We start from the raw sequence: 14688 nt of genomic DNA on the forward strand, positions 1-14688 counted from the left end.
CAATACTGGAAACACTACATGAGCTTTCTATTTATCTAGAGTAAGTTGTAACCATCTTGATGTAGGAACCAGCCCAACAATTATCTCTTTAATCCCTTATAGCTAAAAATAAAAGATAAAGCTCAATTAACATTTTTTAAAAGCCACTAAAAAGATACATCTCAAGGACAAAATACACCCCAAACATTTCACACTCACATCCAACCGTTTCTGACTGTAACTTGTTAAATTCATCATGGGGAGGCAATGTGGAAAGTGTGGAGATTTTTTCTTTCTTGCTTGGCTCCAGGTAGTTTTATAAAGAGCTTATATAACAATACATGAGATTTTACAGTTTTATATCCTAGATCCAATTTTTAAAATCCTTTATCAATGTTCCCATTACTTTTTCCTCTAGTAAAGCCCGGAATGAATACCAAAACTGCCTTATAAAGTAATTGGTTCAGACAAAGATCTTCTTAAAAATTAATTTTCTACTTTTGTGAGTATAAAAATAAGATCCCATTGTCTTTAAAAATTGTAAAAGAAAATATGATTAATGTTCATTCGTAGCTTTTAATACTATGATTGTCTACATTTTTTAAAAACGCTTCTTCTATTTTATTTAAAAATCAAATCTCTACTCCAGAATTGATAATATGTATCTTGAAGGTAAAGATACTTACTTTCAGGGTGAAAATATTAATAAACTTCCCACATTAAAAAAGGAAGACTAATCAGAAAGCAAGAATAGTTACAGTTTCACAGTAGATACACAGAGTAAAGAATATACATTCAAAATATTTTTGTTTCGCATTTTGTCCTGTTTCACTCTGAACATTAAATGAGAATTCTCCTTAATTTTGAGATTTAAAAAAACTATACTGCCTACATACCCAAAAGAATGAAAAATGAATTTAGAAGTAAATTTCTATCTCCACTTTCAAGAAATAGCTTTCATCATGAGTCACAGTACAAATGACTCAAATATAACTTACCCAGAACTAAGTTAACAGTGACAAGTCAGTATGTACCCATGGTGACCTCCTAAATAGCAACTCAGTCTTGGTTTAGTTTTAGTAAACAGTTAAATTCCCTTGTTTTCAGTAGCTGTCTAACGAGTATACTATACCCCATGTGAAAAAAATATATATACCTGGGGATTAACATCCAATCTAAAAGTTAATTTTAAATGCTTTCTATAGACTTCTTTCTGTATATATCTATTAAGTTTCCTGTAAAATAGACATCTTCATTCTAAATATTTTAAGGAGAAGCTGCAGTAGTAGGGAGATTTTAGGAATAATTCCTACTAGTGTAGCTCCCTTCCTCGGATCTCCTTAGATGGCCTACTAGTCAAGCATCAGAGAATCAGGCGCTGCAAATTTGGGAGAGCTTTGCGGATTAGATGTAGAACCAAAGTATTCTTAAATAAGTAAAATTCTCCCATATAAATTCTTCTTCATTTTCTTATCTATATTTTCTTGCGTTTCTGTATTTTATTAGTAGGCTAAGTTGATTCACCATACATTTGTACATTAACACACATTTTAAAGTTTGTGACCCTTAAACAGAGAAAAATACCATATGAAACATTTGTGGGCAGATGAGTATTTTATAGTTTTAAAGACATACTGGAATAATATATCCCCTATCCAATACTTTGAATGGTATTTTTCTTTGACTTAAGTTGATCCCTTCATATATAAGTCACGACAAGTGCATCATAAATGGGATGTAAAGTGAACCAAAGATGTTAAGGATGTAAATAGTAATACAACATTTTTATATTATAAGACAATTATAAAAGCCTAAGATATGGGTAAGGGAATAAGAGGTACAAACCACAATGCATAAAATAAATAAGCTACAAGAATATTTAGTACAACACAGGAAATATAGCCAATATTTATAATAACTAAATGGAATATAACTTCTAAAAATTGTGAATCACTATGTTGTATACCTGAAACATAAAATATGTATGTCAACTATACCTCAATTAAAAAAAAGACGTCCCAACTTAAAAAAAAAATCTTTGGATGGATTTCACTGGAGCAGCACAGTGGACCAAATATGGAAAAGGAGGCAAGGAGGTCACTGCAAACTTCCCATTCTAGTACTTTCCATGGGAGCACAGTTCAGAGCCCTACTTTCTGCTCCCTAATGACAGATTTTAGTCCAAACATAAAATTTTCATTTATCTGAATTTGAAAGGAGCAGTAACATGAATCTATAACTCCTTAAAGTTATAAAAACAAAATTAATTTATGTAAGGAACATGAACATATTAAAAGAGGATGGAGGAAATAGGGACCTTTCAAAATACTATTGTCTCAGAACTGTTAGCCTGGAAAGTGCCAACTATTTTGTTTTGCTATACAGTTTCCCCTGCAGTTGATCTTCTGATTTTTAGGAAGTACCAGCTTAATAGCAAACCCAGCACTATCAAATATTGTACCCGTTGATCTGTGCACTACACGTTACAGTACACCACACTGTAACTCACACAGCCACAGTGCAGTGCTTGCTGTACAGTCTGCTGTGCAGAGGAGGGGCAGCAGGGCGCACGCTGGTTTATAACCTTGCTTTAGAATTCTTCCAAGTCGCAACTATGGCTTGATGCGGAGAAAAAATGCCAGGCCACTCATGAGGCTGACATTTTATACCAAAATGTTTCTCTTGGAGTACTATAGGCATTTAGATATGCAGTTATAACACTGCACTGTCTAATACAGTAAGTAGCCATAAGCCACACGTGCCAAACTGAAATCCAGTTCCTGGGTCTCCAAGCCACATTCAAGTACTCAACAGACACATGCCCAGTGGCTCCTACTGGACAGCAGAGAGAGAACACTTCCATGCCCACAGAAAGATCTACCAGATAGCTATGATCTAAAAGGCAACATGGCGCCAACCTGGGGCGTGGTCTTAGGGTTTCCTGTAAGATGTCACCTTGCCCATGTATTAAAAAACCCAAGTAGATATCATTCAAATAGTACCATGATGTTTACCAGCAGGGTTGGAGGCCAGCAAGTGTGCAGTGCGTGCACGCACACACACATACATGTACGTGCATAGCTGCACACACACAAGACACACGCATGCGTACACACGTGTATGCACACAACTCTGACATGCCTACACACATACACATTCACACACAGACATGCACTGCATACACGTATGCTCACAGGCACACACGCACACACAGTCTTGTGCACACACACAGGCCTGCCTTCTGCAACTACAGCATCAAGGAAAAAATGACTTTGTAACCTGCAAACTATATAAATGAAAATGAAGGAACATTAAAATGAGATATCCACTTGGAGCCTATCAAATTGGTAACAAAAAATTGGAGAATACTTTCAATGTTGGTATAAATGGGTATAATCTTCTGAAGGACAACTTGGTGATTTTTTTAATCACAAACTGAAATGTGCCTATCCTTTAAGAATTCCACTTCAATGAATTTATTTATCCTGTGAAAGCAATCAAACAGAATTAGGTAGACATATGTAAATTAATTCTTTTTAAAAAATATAATTGACTACATTTTGTTTTGAAGATATATCCTTTAGGCAAATAAAATCTTTAAAGCAATTTTCACTTAAAAGTTATGGTTTTCTCATTTTTTTTCCTGGAAAATTCATGGCTATTTCAGGAATATAAAATTCAAATATATCTAAATATAACAAAATATAAACTTCAGTTTCATACAGAAATAAATTATTATGAGCAGACTGCTCTTCCAGGTGTAAGGGGGGCACGATCCCAGACACAGTGGTACTGGTGTCCCATCCCCCGCCCACCCTGACAGGTGAGTTTCAGTGCAGTGTTGCTGGTCAGACAGCACATGGAAACAACATAAATGTGCATCAGGGAAGCCCTTTCACATTGTAGAAAAAAGATGTCTGGGACACTGTTGAGGAAGCAAACTGGCTATGATCCAGCAGTGTATGTAAGCCATCAATCCATCCAGTTACACAGATGGATACAAATGGATGTGCATGTGCGCACAGAGAGGTCTGTGAGCACATTCACCTATGATGCAGTTGCATTTCTGGGAATTTTATTTTTTTGCTTTATCCTCCTCTAAATTATTTGAATTTTTTTTTTTTTACAGTAAACTTTAAAAAAAGTAATTGAAAATTCTTTTTTATTTTCAATTAATAAGAGTTCTCAGTAACAGGAGTGTGAAACAGGACATTACTTGAACTTTTTTCAAAGCAAAATGCTAATCTGATATTCATAGGCTCTATTTCAATACAATCTACTGTACTCGTAAAATAATAGTTTAATTATTGTTTAGAAAGGCAGACATTCCAAAGAAATATCTTCAGGGTTCTGAGATTCTTGAGATTTATTATGAAAACTGAAAAAATTATTCTAAATTGAGAAAAATTCCCATCATTGCCTTCTTAAGATATTTTGGAATTCATCAGATATATGATATAAAGTTACCTGAGCTGACGTGAATCTGGTAACACAGCTGACAGCTGGGTCAGAGGTAACCTATTCAATGCTGTAAGGGACAGAGGTTATATAAAAACAAGTCTTCTGACCACTATAAAGTATTAGAAATGTTTTCATCTTCAATTTTATATAGCAGTGATTGGCTTCTATCCACTATTTTTCCTGTATTGAAATTTGGCCCTCGCATCTCACCTTCAAAATTCCTTATTAGTAAATCTAATTCATATATATTCTTTCCAAACATTAATTTCAAAGAAAAGTAGAGAAGTCATTATCCTGACTTGGAACCATAATTTTTAAGTTTCGGTCTATAGACTTAGTTCTCTTAGTCCGAGAATATTTAAATCTGGTCAGTCACTCTCATGTTAGATTATTAAAAACAGCTTTACTGGAAGTCTTGACACATCGTTTAAAAAAATAAATTAACCCAAAACCAACCAAAAAAGATATTTAAAATTCTCTTAGAACCTCAAGGTTATTATTATCCCTTTTCTCAGGAAAGAAACTGTTAGCACTTATCCTTTTCTTGAATATAACAATTAAAAAAATAGAACAGATCTAACATAGAAATAACTATCTCTTTGGAATTTTTAAAGCTCAAGCTAAAACTCACCATCCCCAACCCAGACACAGGCTTTTTGAGTCTAACAAAAGAGTAGCTCACAGTCTATGAAAGGAATATGTGAATCACAATTTTTTATTGACTCATAGCATCATTTCAGTAAGCATAATTATATCACAATGTGAAAATATCTAGCCTGACAAAGACAAAAAGAAAACCAAAGGAAAGAAGAGAAAGGCAGGATGGGATTGGCTAAGTTCTACTTTGGCTATCACATTTCTGTGTGAGCCAGCAACTCACTGAAATTTAAAATTTTTCATCTTATCAGTAAAGAGTAGAGCAAACACATTTAGAAAATGGAATCTGACTACTTGATAGTGAATTCTGATGGAGAAAGTATTACACATTTTCTTCAAAGGTTTAAGTGTTCAACTTCCATTCTTCATGTAAGGAATATAAAACATCTACCATAACGTTTAACCCAACCTCAAAAATCCCAGTGTTTTTGTTTAAATTCTTTACTATGAGAATATGAACTAAATATTAGATATTAAAAAGCTATGGCTATAAAGACACAGGTGTGTCCAGAATTGTATTTCCTAAGTCCCTGAGTCCCTATTATTTGATCAGTGACCACACCTCTTTTATATTTTCACTACATTAATGCTTTTGTTCTTCAGATCTCATTAATTCTTTACTTCCTCTAGTGTAAATTGTTACCAAAAACCAGGAGATATTTACTGGTAAAACACAAATCCATGAGAGTAAAATATGAGTATTAATGCAGTTCCCACATGACCAATAACACTGATTTCTTGTAGCCATTATAATTCCTGCAGACCTCAAAGAGGAGGTCTATACCTTGAGGCCTGATACTGATCTATTCAGACCTAGGGATTTATCACGACTTATCTAGCATTTAGGCATTTGATTACAAGTCATCATTACACATTTTTAAAAATGCGATCCCTATGGTCTTTTTTTTTCTGCCTACTGAATATGTACAGTAGTGCTGTTAAGAAGCATACCAAGGTAATACAAAGCCACAGACACTAAGGGAAGACTAGAATGAACACTGTACTTTGCTCATCGTGCTGGCAAATGGGCCAGGAAATTTTTAGCTGATACCAAAGAGGAGATAATTATAAAGACAAAACTTTTTTTGGACGAATAAATGAGTATTATAAAACATATTCACCAACAGGACTCATGAGTAATCTGGGCAATTTGCATGGTTCCAAGTAAGTATCTTAACAATTGTAAGTACAAAACAATAGAAGTTCCAATCAAATAATTCTTTACTGATCACCATCAATGCCATACATAATGTAGTGTTTAGGCATCTCACATCACTCATATACACACATACCACATCTGCAACCAACAAGCACAGCCATGTATACTTTTCAATGGGGAAATAATATGAATGAAAATAATTGTGGGAAGTACCTATTTTACCTACCAGACTATTTCATTTTGTAGAATTCTTTATATACAACTGTTCCATCCCTCCACCCTCCAAATAAAAGAAATAAACTAACCCATGATATGACAAAAAATAAAGGCAACATTACATGGATATAAAATGGGAAGTAGATACAGAACGTTTCCAACAATGTGCCTTTTGCTACCTGTGTTTTCTGAGCAGCAGAGAGGACTGACTGAACAGACCTTGGTATGGGAGAGTGGTTCTTGATTCCTAAAGACTATCCATTAAAGAGTCACACAATCCAGAGGGAATTGTAAAGTAAGAGAAGAGAGTATATTTTTACATGATTGAAACTTTCTAAAATCCATACCCTGAATATGTGTCCTGTGATATTCATTTATGAGTGTTCTATGTTCATTAACCAACATTGCAATAGATAACCCCCACCCTCCAGTACTTTATCCATTAACCTGGCAAGACCACCTGGGATATCTTTGTGCAGCTATTATTAATGAATTCCACCCCTCTGACCAGCACATTAAAGCTCATAGGTACTCACCCTGCAAACTGGGCACTGCCAGTGACTACTGCTGTCTCTAAGCCTGTACTCATCAGACAAACACTTGGAATGATACACACGAAAACACAGGTCACATATCAACACCTCTCCAGGCAAATGGCATTCAAAACAATACCAGTCATGATTTTCTGTTTCCCAGTCCTACAAAAAATACAAAATAGTTTCGTATGACATTTTGTCAATATCTGCAATGACTAAGAACAAAATTGAAACTAAAGTCCATCAGAAGTTAGGCATTATAAACAATTTTAGACATTTACTGTGTTAAAACAAGAGGGAAAAAATACCTAGAAATTCGCTTCTTTAAATTTTTAATTCTCTCCTAAACATATTAATATTCAGAAATATCTTAAGGTGATCTGATAACAAAACCAGTCCAAAATGAAATAAGTCCAAAGCCAATCCCAGTTCTAACATTATCTTTCGTTTTTATATAGTCTATGGGATAATTTCTTCAGTAAATGGAATACCCCAAAGCAAGATCTATAACTTAGTATTTCAAATAAACAAACCTCTGTTTTGTTCTGATTTTTTAAAAATATACTAAGTACTTAGCATACTTTGGGAACAGAGAGAATAGTAATAAATGGTGATGCTCACTATTCTTATCTTCTCATCCATGGTATTGGATGCTTTATTGAAAATAACCATTAATCAGAATGTCCATGTTCTGATAGGTTGTCAAATTTTCAGGGTCTGTTGAATTTGGAAAAATAAATTGAAAATGTGAAACTAAAGGTTTAATCACATTCTCCAAAGGACATTACCACAAAAAAAAAACAAAAAAGGAAGCAGGCTTATTTTCTTATTGGGACTATTCCTGGAAATAAAAGACCATAACTGCAGGTATACAGGTTTCTTCAACATTTTCTTTTTTGTTACACTCTTTTTTTTGTACAGCCAGTACCATTTAAACACAAACAGGAGAATAGTGTAAGTTCCCTTAATTTGGAATTCATTCTTCATAAATATCACTCTTAGCTTTTATCAAAAAATACCCCTGTTAAGAGTGATGGATTAATTCTCAACCTTCTTTTGTAGATGTGGTAGTTGCATGAATAAGGGTTAAACCCACATTTAGTGTTATCAAGGCCACTTCCCAATGGGAATCTTGAAATTTCAAACTTGGGTTCTGCCATCATTTTTCTTTTTATAAATCACTGTCTATTCTGCTTCTGGGAGAGAGCAGCTTTTTCATTCCCTCTTACATCAATAACTCTCCCAATAAATTGGCTTCGATAGAGCACTTGTCTAGTAAGCACTGACTCACTGGCACCTAAGGTTCAAATGTATTACTGCTTGACCATATGAGAAGGCTACGTCTCTCTCCTTCAAAAGGGAAGGGAGTTGCTACCGTTCTGAAATTCACACCTTCCAACCCACATTCAGAGTCATGGCTAAAGTACATTAGTAAGTTCTACAAAAATGTAAACTTTTTGGTTTGCTTTTTAGTAAGAAATTGGCGGTCTTTATCAACCAAAGTAATAAAGAAAAAAGCATGACCATTTTTAGTTATTTGCTGCAGATGTATAAACTCTGGAGATTTACTATGGAGGAATAATTTCAGTCAGACTGCTTAAAAAATCATAAGATACTGATTTGACAGAAATCCTAATCTGTGCACAGTAGGAAAAAATCTCCCCCAAAAAGTCTGACCCAGTGATGCCACAGAGACACAGTAAGTTGTGGTTCCTGGCTGTACTAAAATAACAATCATTGGTGTACCCCTTTCACAGAGCTCATAAGTAAGCTGCATTTTAGCTCTTTCAATGTTTGTATCAAAAATCATTGATGATCTAGGTTTCAATGGAGATAAGATTTTTTTTTTTAATTAACTCTTCCCAAGTTTAAAACAAAGGATTTCAGAATATTTTCCTCATATCTGTTCAGAAACATCTTAAAGGATTTTCGTGGCTTATATATACTCATTATTAACAAAAGAAACTGCCATTCTTCATCATTTGAATTGTTTTACATTAATTCATCTTCCTGTGATTCTCAAAATGGTAGTTACTAGGTTAACTAAGAAAAGGAAGCAAGAGAACACAATTTTGGTGCATAGCTCCAGCCTCCCCATATCACCTCCTACCTTCGTCTATCCCTACCTTCTCCCATCCACCTATGAAACGAGGATGAAAACGGATCTTTCTTCAATGGGGTGTTTAATTCTAGACCTAGTTTTTCATAAAAATTATAGAAATGAAAGTGTAATACAAATGAAGTAAAAGTAGAGAAACATTTGGATATATGTTTATATAATGGCATACAACTAACTTATCTGATATAAAAGAAAGTATGAGCTGGGAATGTATGTGCTGTTCATTCTTTTAATCACTGCAATAGCTGTTTAGAATATACAAAACATGCAAAAGTCAAGTTCAAAAGTTACTACATTTTGAATCCAGGAAACATTTTTCTGAGGTATAAACGATATAAGCATGTTTATTATAGGTAGAGTTGCCTACGGTTTGTCTTTTAGTAAATAGAATTCATTTATACAGTGCTTTTGACTAATACTCAATAATGTATGCCAAAAAGCTAAGCTTGCATTTTCACTGGATTTCACCAGAAATCAGCAACTACTCTACATTCAGTCTGATCAACATCATAATATGTGAAATGCCACTTCAATACAAGAAAGTTTTTAAAAAGCAAACCTATGAGCACAAAATCCAAAACTAGAAGCAATGTAAAGATAGTATGGTTTTAATGAACAATTCTAGCAAGAGTTAACTAAGCTAGCCTAAAGAAAGAGAAATTTAATTTTTAAAAAAGCAGAATTAAAGTAAAATAACATAGTGCAAAATTAGTTCACCTTGTTTGGGGTTGCTGTCCTGGAGAAAGGCTGCATACTGTAGGCCTTTCAAAATAAAAACAAAATAATCTTGGTCTCTCTACTATAACTTTGCTCAATATCAGGCAATACACAGAGCTAAAGGGATTTTGTACATGGTCAAACTGTTTATTATTTGCTTTACGACATATTATTTCGCAGATGATATCAATTGATAATCTATCAATGTGCTAATCATTAATGAAAAGACAGTAGCATGCAAACTCAAGAATCATCACTAGTTTAAGAGGAAACTTTTACACTACCACAAAAGCTACAAAATGGACATAGAGAAAATCTATAGGAATTCATGTGCCATGAAACCTATAAAGATGTTAGAAAAACATTTTACTAACAAATTCAGTGTCATTATAAATTTGCACAAGATCATGAATGTATGTCTTATTGATCCGAAACTGGTTCAAGCTGGACTTTTCTTTAAAAATCAGGAGTGATGAATGTAAATGTGGTAAACTCGATAATTCACCACAGTGTGAAGTCTATACAGGCTGTCTTCAAAACCTAGTAGAAAACATTCTACCACCAAGAGGCTCTGTCACCATTTATAGCGTTCAGTTAAGACTCTGGAGCCAGACTGGCTCAAATCCCAGCTTATAGGGTTTTTGTAAGAATCAAATGAGCTAAAATGCTCGTTAACTGTTAGCTGGTGTTATTAAGATGATCTATTTGCTATAGAGCACAAAACGGGAATTGACAAGTCACAAAATGATGTGACACTTTCAATTATACACGTGAATTTCTTCTTCAGGACCTTAAGTTCATTAAGACAGCTGACTCTGTAAGCAAGATGGAGCAAAAACACTGTTAACTTGACTTTAGAGAAAACACTGAAGCAAGAGGGCTCAGTGGGAGAACTATGTCTGGACAGGGCCTCCCAAACTATCTACCCTCATATTCAAAAGAGAGTTCAGCTTTTAAATTAATCCCCTATTTCTACATAATGAGCAGATAAATCTTACATCATCAAATATGTGTTTCATGTGGTATTTTAACATAGATACAATGTAAAATTAATTAATTCTATACAATTCTAAGTTTAGTTTAATTCTGTTAATAAACTCAGTTCATCATTGAGAGGTAAGAATTTTATGGTTAAATATTTCCAGTAATTTTAAATATTATTTTTTAAATTAAAATATTAAAACATTGCTTAGTGAAATAAAATTTAGAAAGAGGGCAAAAAAAGACAGAACTCTCATACACACACACACAAGGTGAAAAGAGTATAACAGGATAGCGTGACCCAAAATATTCTATTGAATAAAGTGGAAATTCTTCACCAAAGCAAGAATAACGTCTAAGTACATTACAATTTGTTTTGCACATAGAACCATAGTATAACTGTTTTCTAATTAATAATCACCAATACTTCACTTACTACTTAATACTTTACTTACTTAGTAAATAAACAATTGTTTATATTTTTGTATCTGATGCAGGTAACGACCTTTGGAAGAAATGTGTAGTTCTGCACATAATTAACATAAATATAATAAAAGATATTTCACATTAAAAAAATCAACAGAATCCAAGGGATATGAAGTTTTGGACTTAGGGTATTTAAAACATATGACTGATTAATTTATGACAACTATAATTATAACAAGAAAAATGCAAAGATGTAAACTTTTAAAAAAAAATCTTACTTCACTGTGCTATATTTATGAAGTGGGCTAGGAAAGTCAAGCTGTTTGCAGGCCTCTCAATGTTTTTTCAAGAACAAAGCAAGGGAACACTTCTGGACAGGGCTGTTTAATGGTGTGATTTCTGAAGAATAAGACATAAATCCAATCCTACCTCTTATACAAAAGATGTGAGCTTCTAGCCAAGTTTTAAGAGGTATATGAACCTTAGTATCTTTTAGACTGGTCCTTTTGAATCAGGAGAAGCAGATGAAGATGGAAAGAAGTGCCTATCTTGTCCCTCTGTAAACTAAAACTAAATCCACTTATCCCCAATATAACATGTTAATCTCTTCAAGAAACCATAAAATTTGTATTTTCATTAATGATGCTTCTTAAAAGGTATCAAACCTTAACTAAAGACCTACGTAAAAACTAGCATGAGGTCCTGCTTATCAGCAGAACAAACTGGCTTATGTAAAAAGTACTGAAGCTGAAGCAGGGCTGACCAGCCAAGACCTGAGCTCATGTCTGCAGTTGCTCTCAAACCTGGTGGAAGGACTTTAACTGAAAATGTAAGCTGTGGTTCCTAAGCTGATACTTTATTTTTGGACTGGCATTAACCACGCAAGAAGAAATGAGACCCTGAGTCCAGATCTGGCAGGTAAGTAAAGAGAGAAGTAGTCTCATAGCAAACATCACCTTTTTACACTTTTAAGTCATCCTCTACACTGGTGACCAAATTATTTAATGTCAGATAAAAAGTATCTGTCAAATTATAGGGGAGAATCATAGCTTTGTGCCAGGGACGATGAATCAAGTTGGGAGTCACCAAATAAATAATATCAACTGCCTCAATATTAAAACACATGTTTAATATGTTTTATCTGCAAATGATCCATAACTCAAGGTCACCTGCCCTACTATACTTATACAGGCACACCTCGGAGATACTGCGGGTTCAGTTCCAGACCACCGCAATAAAGCTATTATTGCAAGAAGGTGAGTCACACGAATTTTTTGGTTTCTCAGTGACATAAAAGTTGTGTTTACACTATACTGCAGTCTATTAAGTGTGCAATAACATTATGTCTAAAAAAACGTACAGACATTAATTTAAAAATACTTTATTGCTAAAAATGCTAACCATCATCTGACAACGCAGGGTTGCCACAAACCTTCAATTTGTAAAAAAGCACAATAAGCCAAATCACAATAAAACGAGGTATGCCTGTATTACATTAAATATTTTTATAAGACCTTCCTATCTTTAGTGGGTTAAGAGTTTAACTCATAAGAAATTAACTTGTATTTATTACAAAGGGAGCTAAATACCAAACTCAACTCAGCTGAGCAATGGTAAAATTCTGCCCAAGAAATATATTTCTCAAGTTGTTAGAATAGAGGACGTGAAATATCGTAATCGAATATGGATTGAAGGTAGCCATCCATGTACATTAGTTTAGAGCAAGCAGATGATGAAGCAGTCTATGGAAACATGTAGTCTTTCTTTAAAAAAACAAAAATCAAAAGAAACAAGCCTTGATATAACACAACAGTTTCACACTGTGCCCAGGTCTACTGGCCTTTTACCAATATAATTTCAAAAGCTTTAAAAACGATCTCTAAAAGAATTATTCAGATCATGAGTGAATATTAATGACAGAAATCTGGAAATTAAAGATTACCATAGAAAACTTACAAGAGTGTTGCCCAGGTTCAGCAAGATTGTCGTTTTAAAAATTGGTTGGTACATATACTTTTACTTGTTTAATTTTGCTAATATTTAAGCTAACCATTTAAAATTGAGAGAGGCCTCATTTTTAATAATTATGTTTTTCATTCTACTATCTCAAATGGACATATTTAAAATATCACCATGAAGATGCTTGTCTACTGCTGAATTTTATCATAGTTTCTCCAAATAAATTATCACTTCAATAGAGATACAAATGGTGGTTAAGATCAGCATCTCAGAATGTCTAAAAATCATTCCATTCCTAGCAGAAAGAATCTCAGTACAATGGAGGCTACTCTTTGACTTACACAGGCTTCCTCTTAAACGGTTATATATAATTATATCCTGAAATAGTCTTAGAGTTAGGCTTTTATTACATAATAGCTGGGTTTAATAAAAATAATATTGTTCAAGATACGCATATTTCTCAATTGCATCAAGTTTTTAAAAATAAGCATTGGAAAAAAGGTAGCGAGGCGGAATAAAAACATGACACAACAGACTCTTTGCTCAGTGATGGTTGAGTGGCCTAAAGAAATGACACTCTTGCCTACCTTCTCTTTCTCAACATAATCGTGGCCGTGAATACAAGAGGATTCCAGCCTCTTTGCTAATACAAGGTATCTCGAGGGATATAACCTGTGGGACTTATCAAGAGGAATCAACTTTTCCCCCACCTCTGAGCTATAGCTACTATTTTTAGAGGTTATAGAAGGAAAAGAAGAAGAGCTTTACTACCATTTTTCAAATGACAGAACTTCCTGAGTAAAGAATCTTTGTAACTTTGAATAAAGGTTTAAAAATGAATAGCCAAAAACTCCTATCCCTTTCCTTCCCAAGGCCATATATACCTACTTGACTTTTTCTTCTCTTGATAATGAGTAGAAAGTGAACAAGATAAATAATAACGTACACCTTTCAATCTAAAGACTCAAGCTTTTAGAGGAATCATATCATATACAAAGTGGAGAAACTATAAAGGAGAGTCCCAGACTGAAACGCCAGCATGCAGGGCTGTCACTAGCTCACAAAGTACCTTTGTGCCAATTAGAAAGTTGACCCTTCCCTAAGACTGATTTTGTTAGAACAGGCCGCTTTACTGCCATATGCTAGAGATCTGCTGAATAAACATGCAAGTACCTGATGTCTGAGAAGTAGATGGCACTTCCTAAGCTGTGCGGTTCACAACCGGCCCCAATACACAGCAGCCTGCAGGCACAGGCCACACAGTCCCTACAAACACACAGAGCTGGCCACTGTAAGATGACTGTGTTGTGCCAAGCGTGACCCATGTCAGTCACGTGTCCTTCTAGAGTATTCTTAGGGCATGAAAACTGTAGCACACAGACAGCCCCGGGGTCGCCAGGTGGTCCACCGGCCATAGCCATGAGATGCACATATAATTAGTTTCATCATTTTATAGCTGCACCTTAAATATAGATCCA

The 14688-nt window shown here is 34.4% G+C and overlaps 1 protein-coding gene across 19 annotated transcripts in view; it reads right to left on the bottom strand.

Annotated features, from left to right (window-relative positions):
• Positions 1-14688, bottom strand: part of ZMYND11 (zinc finger MYND-type containing 11) — a 130159-nt gene that overhangs the window by 31675 nt on the left and 83796 nt on the right. For 12 of the 19 annotated variants that reach the window (XM_061179732.1, XM_061179730.1, XM_061179738.1 and 9 more), the window contains 2 exons: positions 9845-9889; positions 7009-7170 (listed from right to left, as the gene is read on the bottom strand). The exons of 3 other annotated variants lie outside the window; for them this stretch is intronic. In XM_061179732.1, the coding sequence (XP_061035715.1) occupies positions 7009-7170; positions 9845-9889 (207 nt within the window). Of the gene's footprint in view, positions 1-7008; positions 7171-7629; positions 7726-9844; positions 9890-14688 lie in introns of all 19 variants that reach the window. 4 more of the 19 variants (XM_061179741.1, XM_061179737.1, XM_061179736.1 and 1 more) reach the window with 2 other exon arrangements.

The sequence above is a fragment of the Eubalaena glacialis genome, chromosome 2, assembly GCF_028564815.1.
Source record: "Eubalaena glacialis isolate mEubGla1 chromosome 2, mEubGla1.1.hap2.+ XY, whole genome shotgun sequence".
Classification (NCBI taxonomy): domain Eukaryota; kingdom Metazoa; phylum Chordata; class Mammalia; order Artiodactyla; family Balaenidae; genus Eubalaena; species Eubalaena glacialis.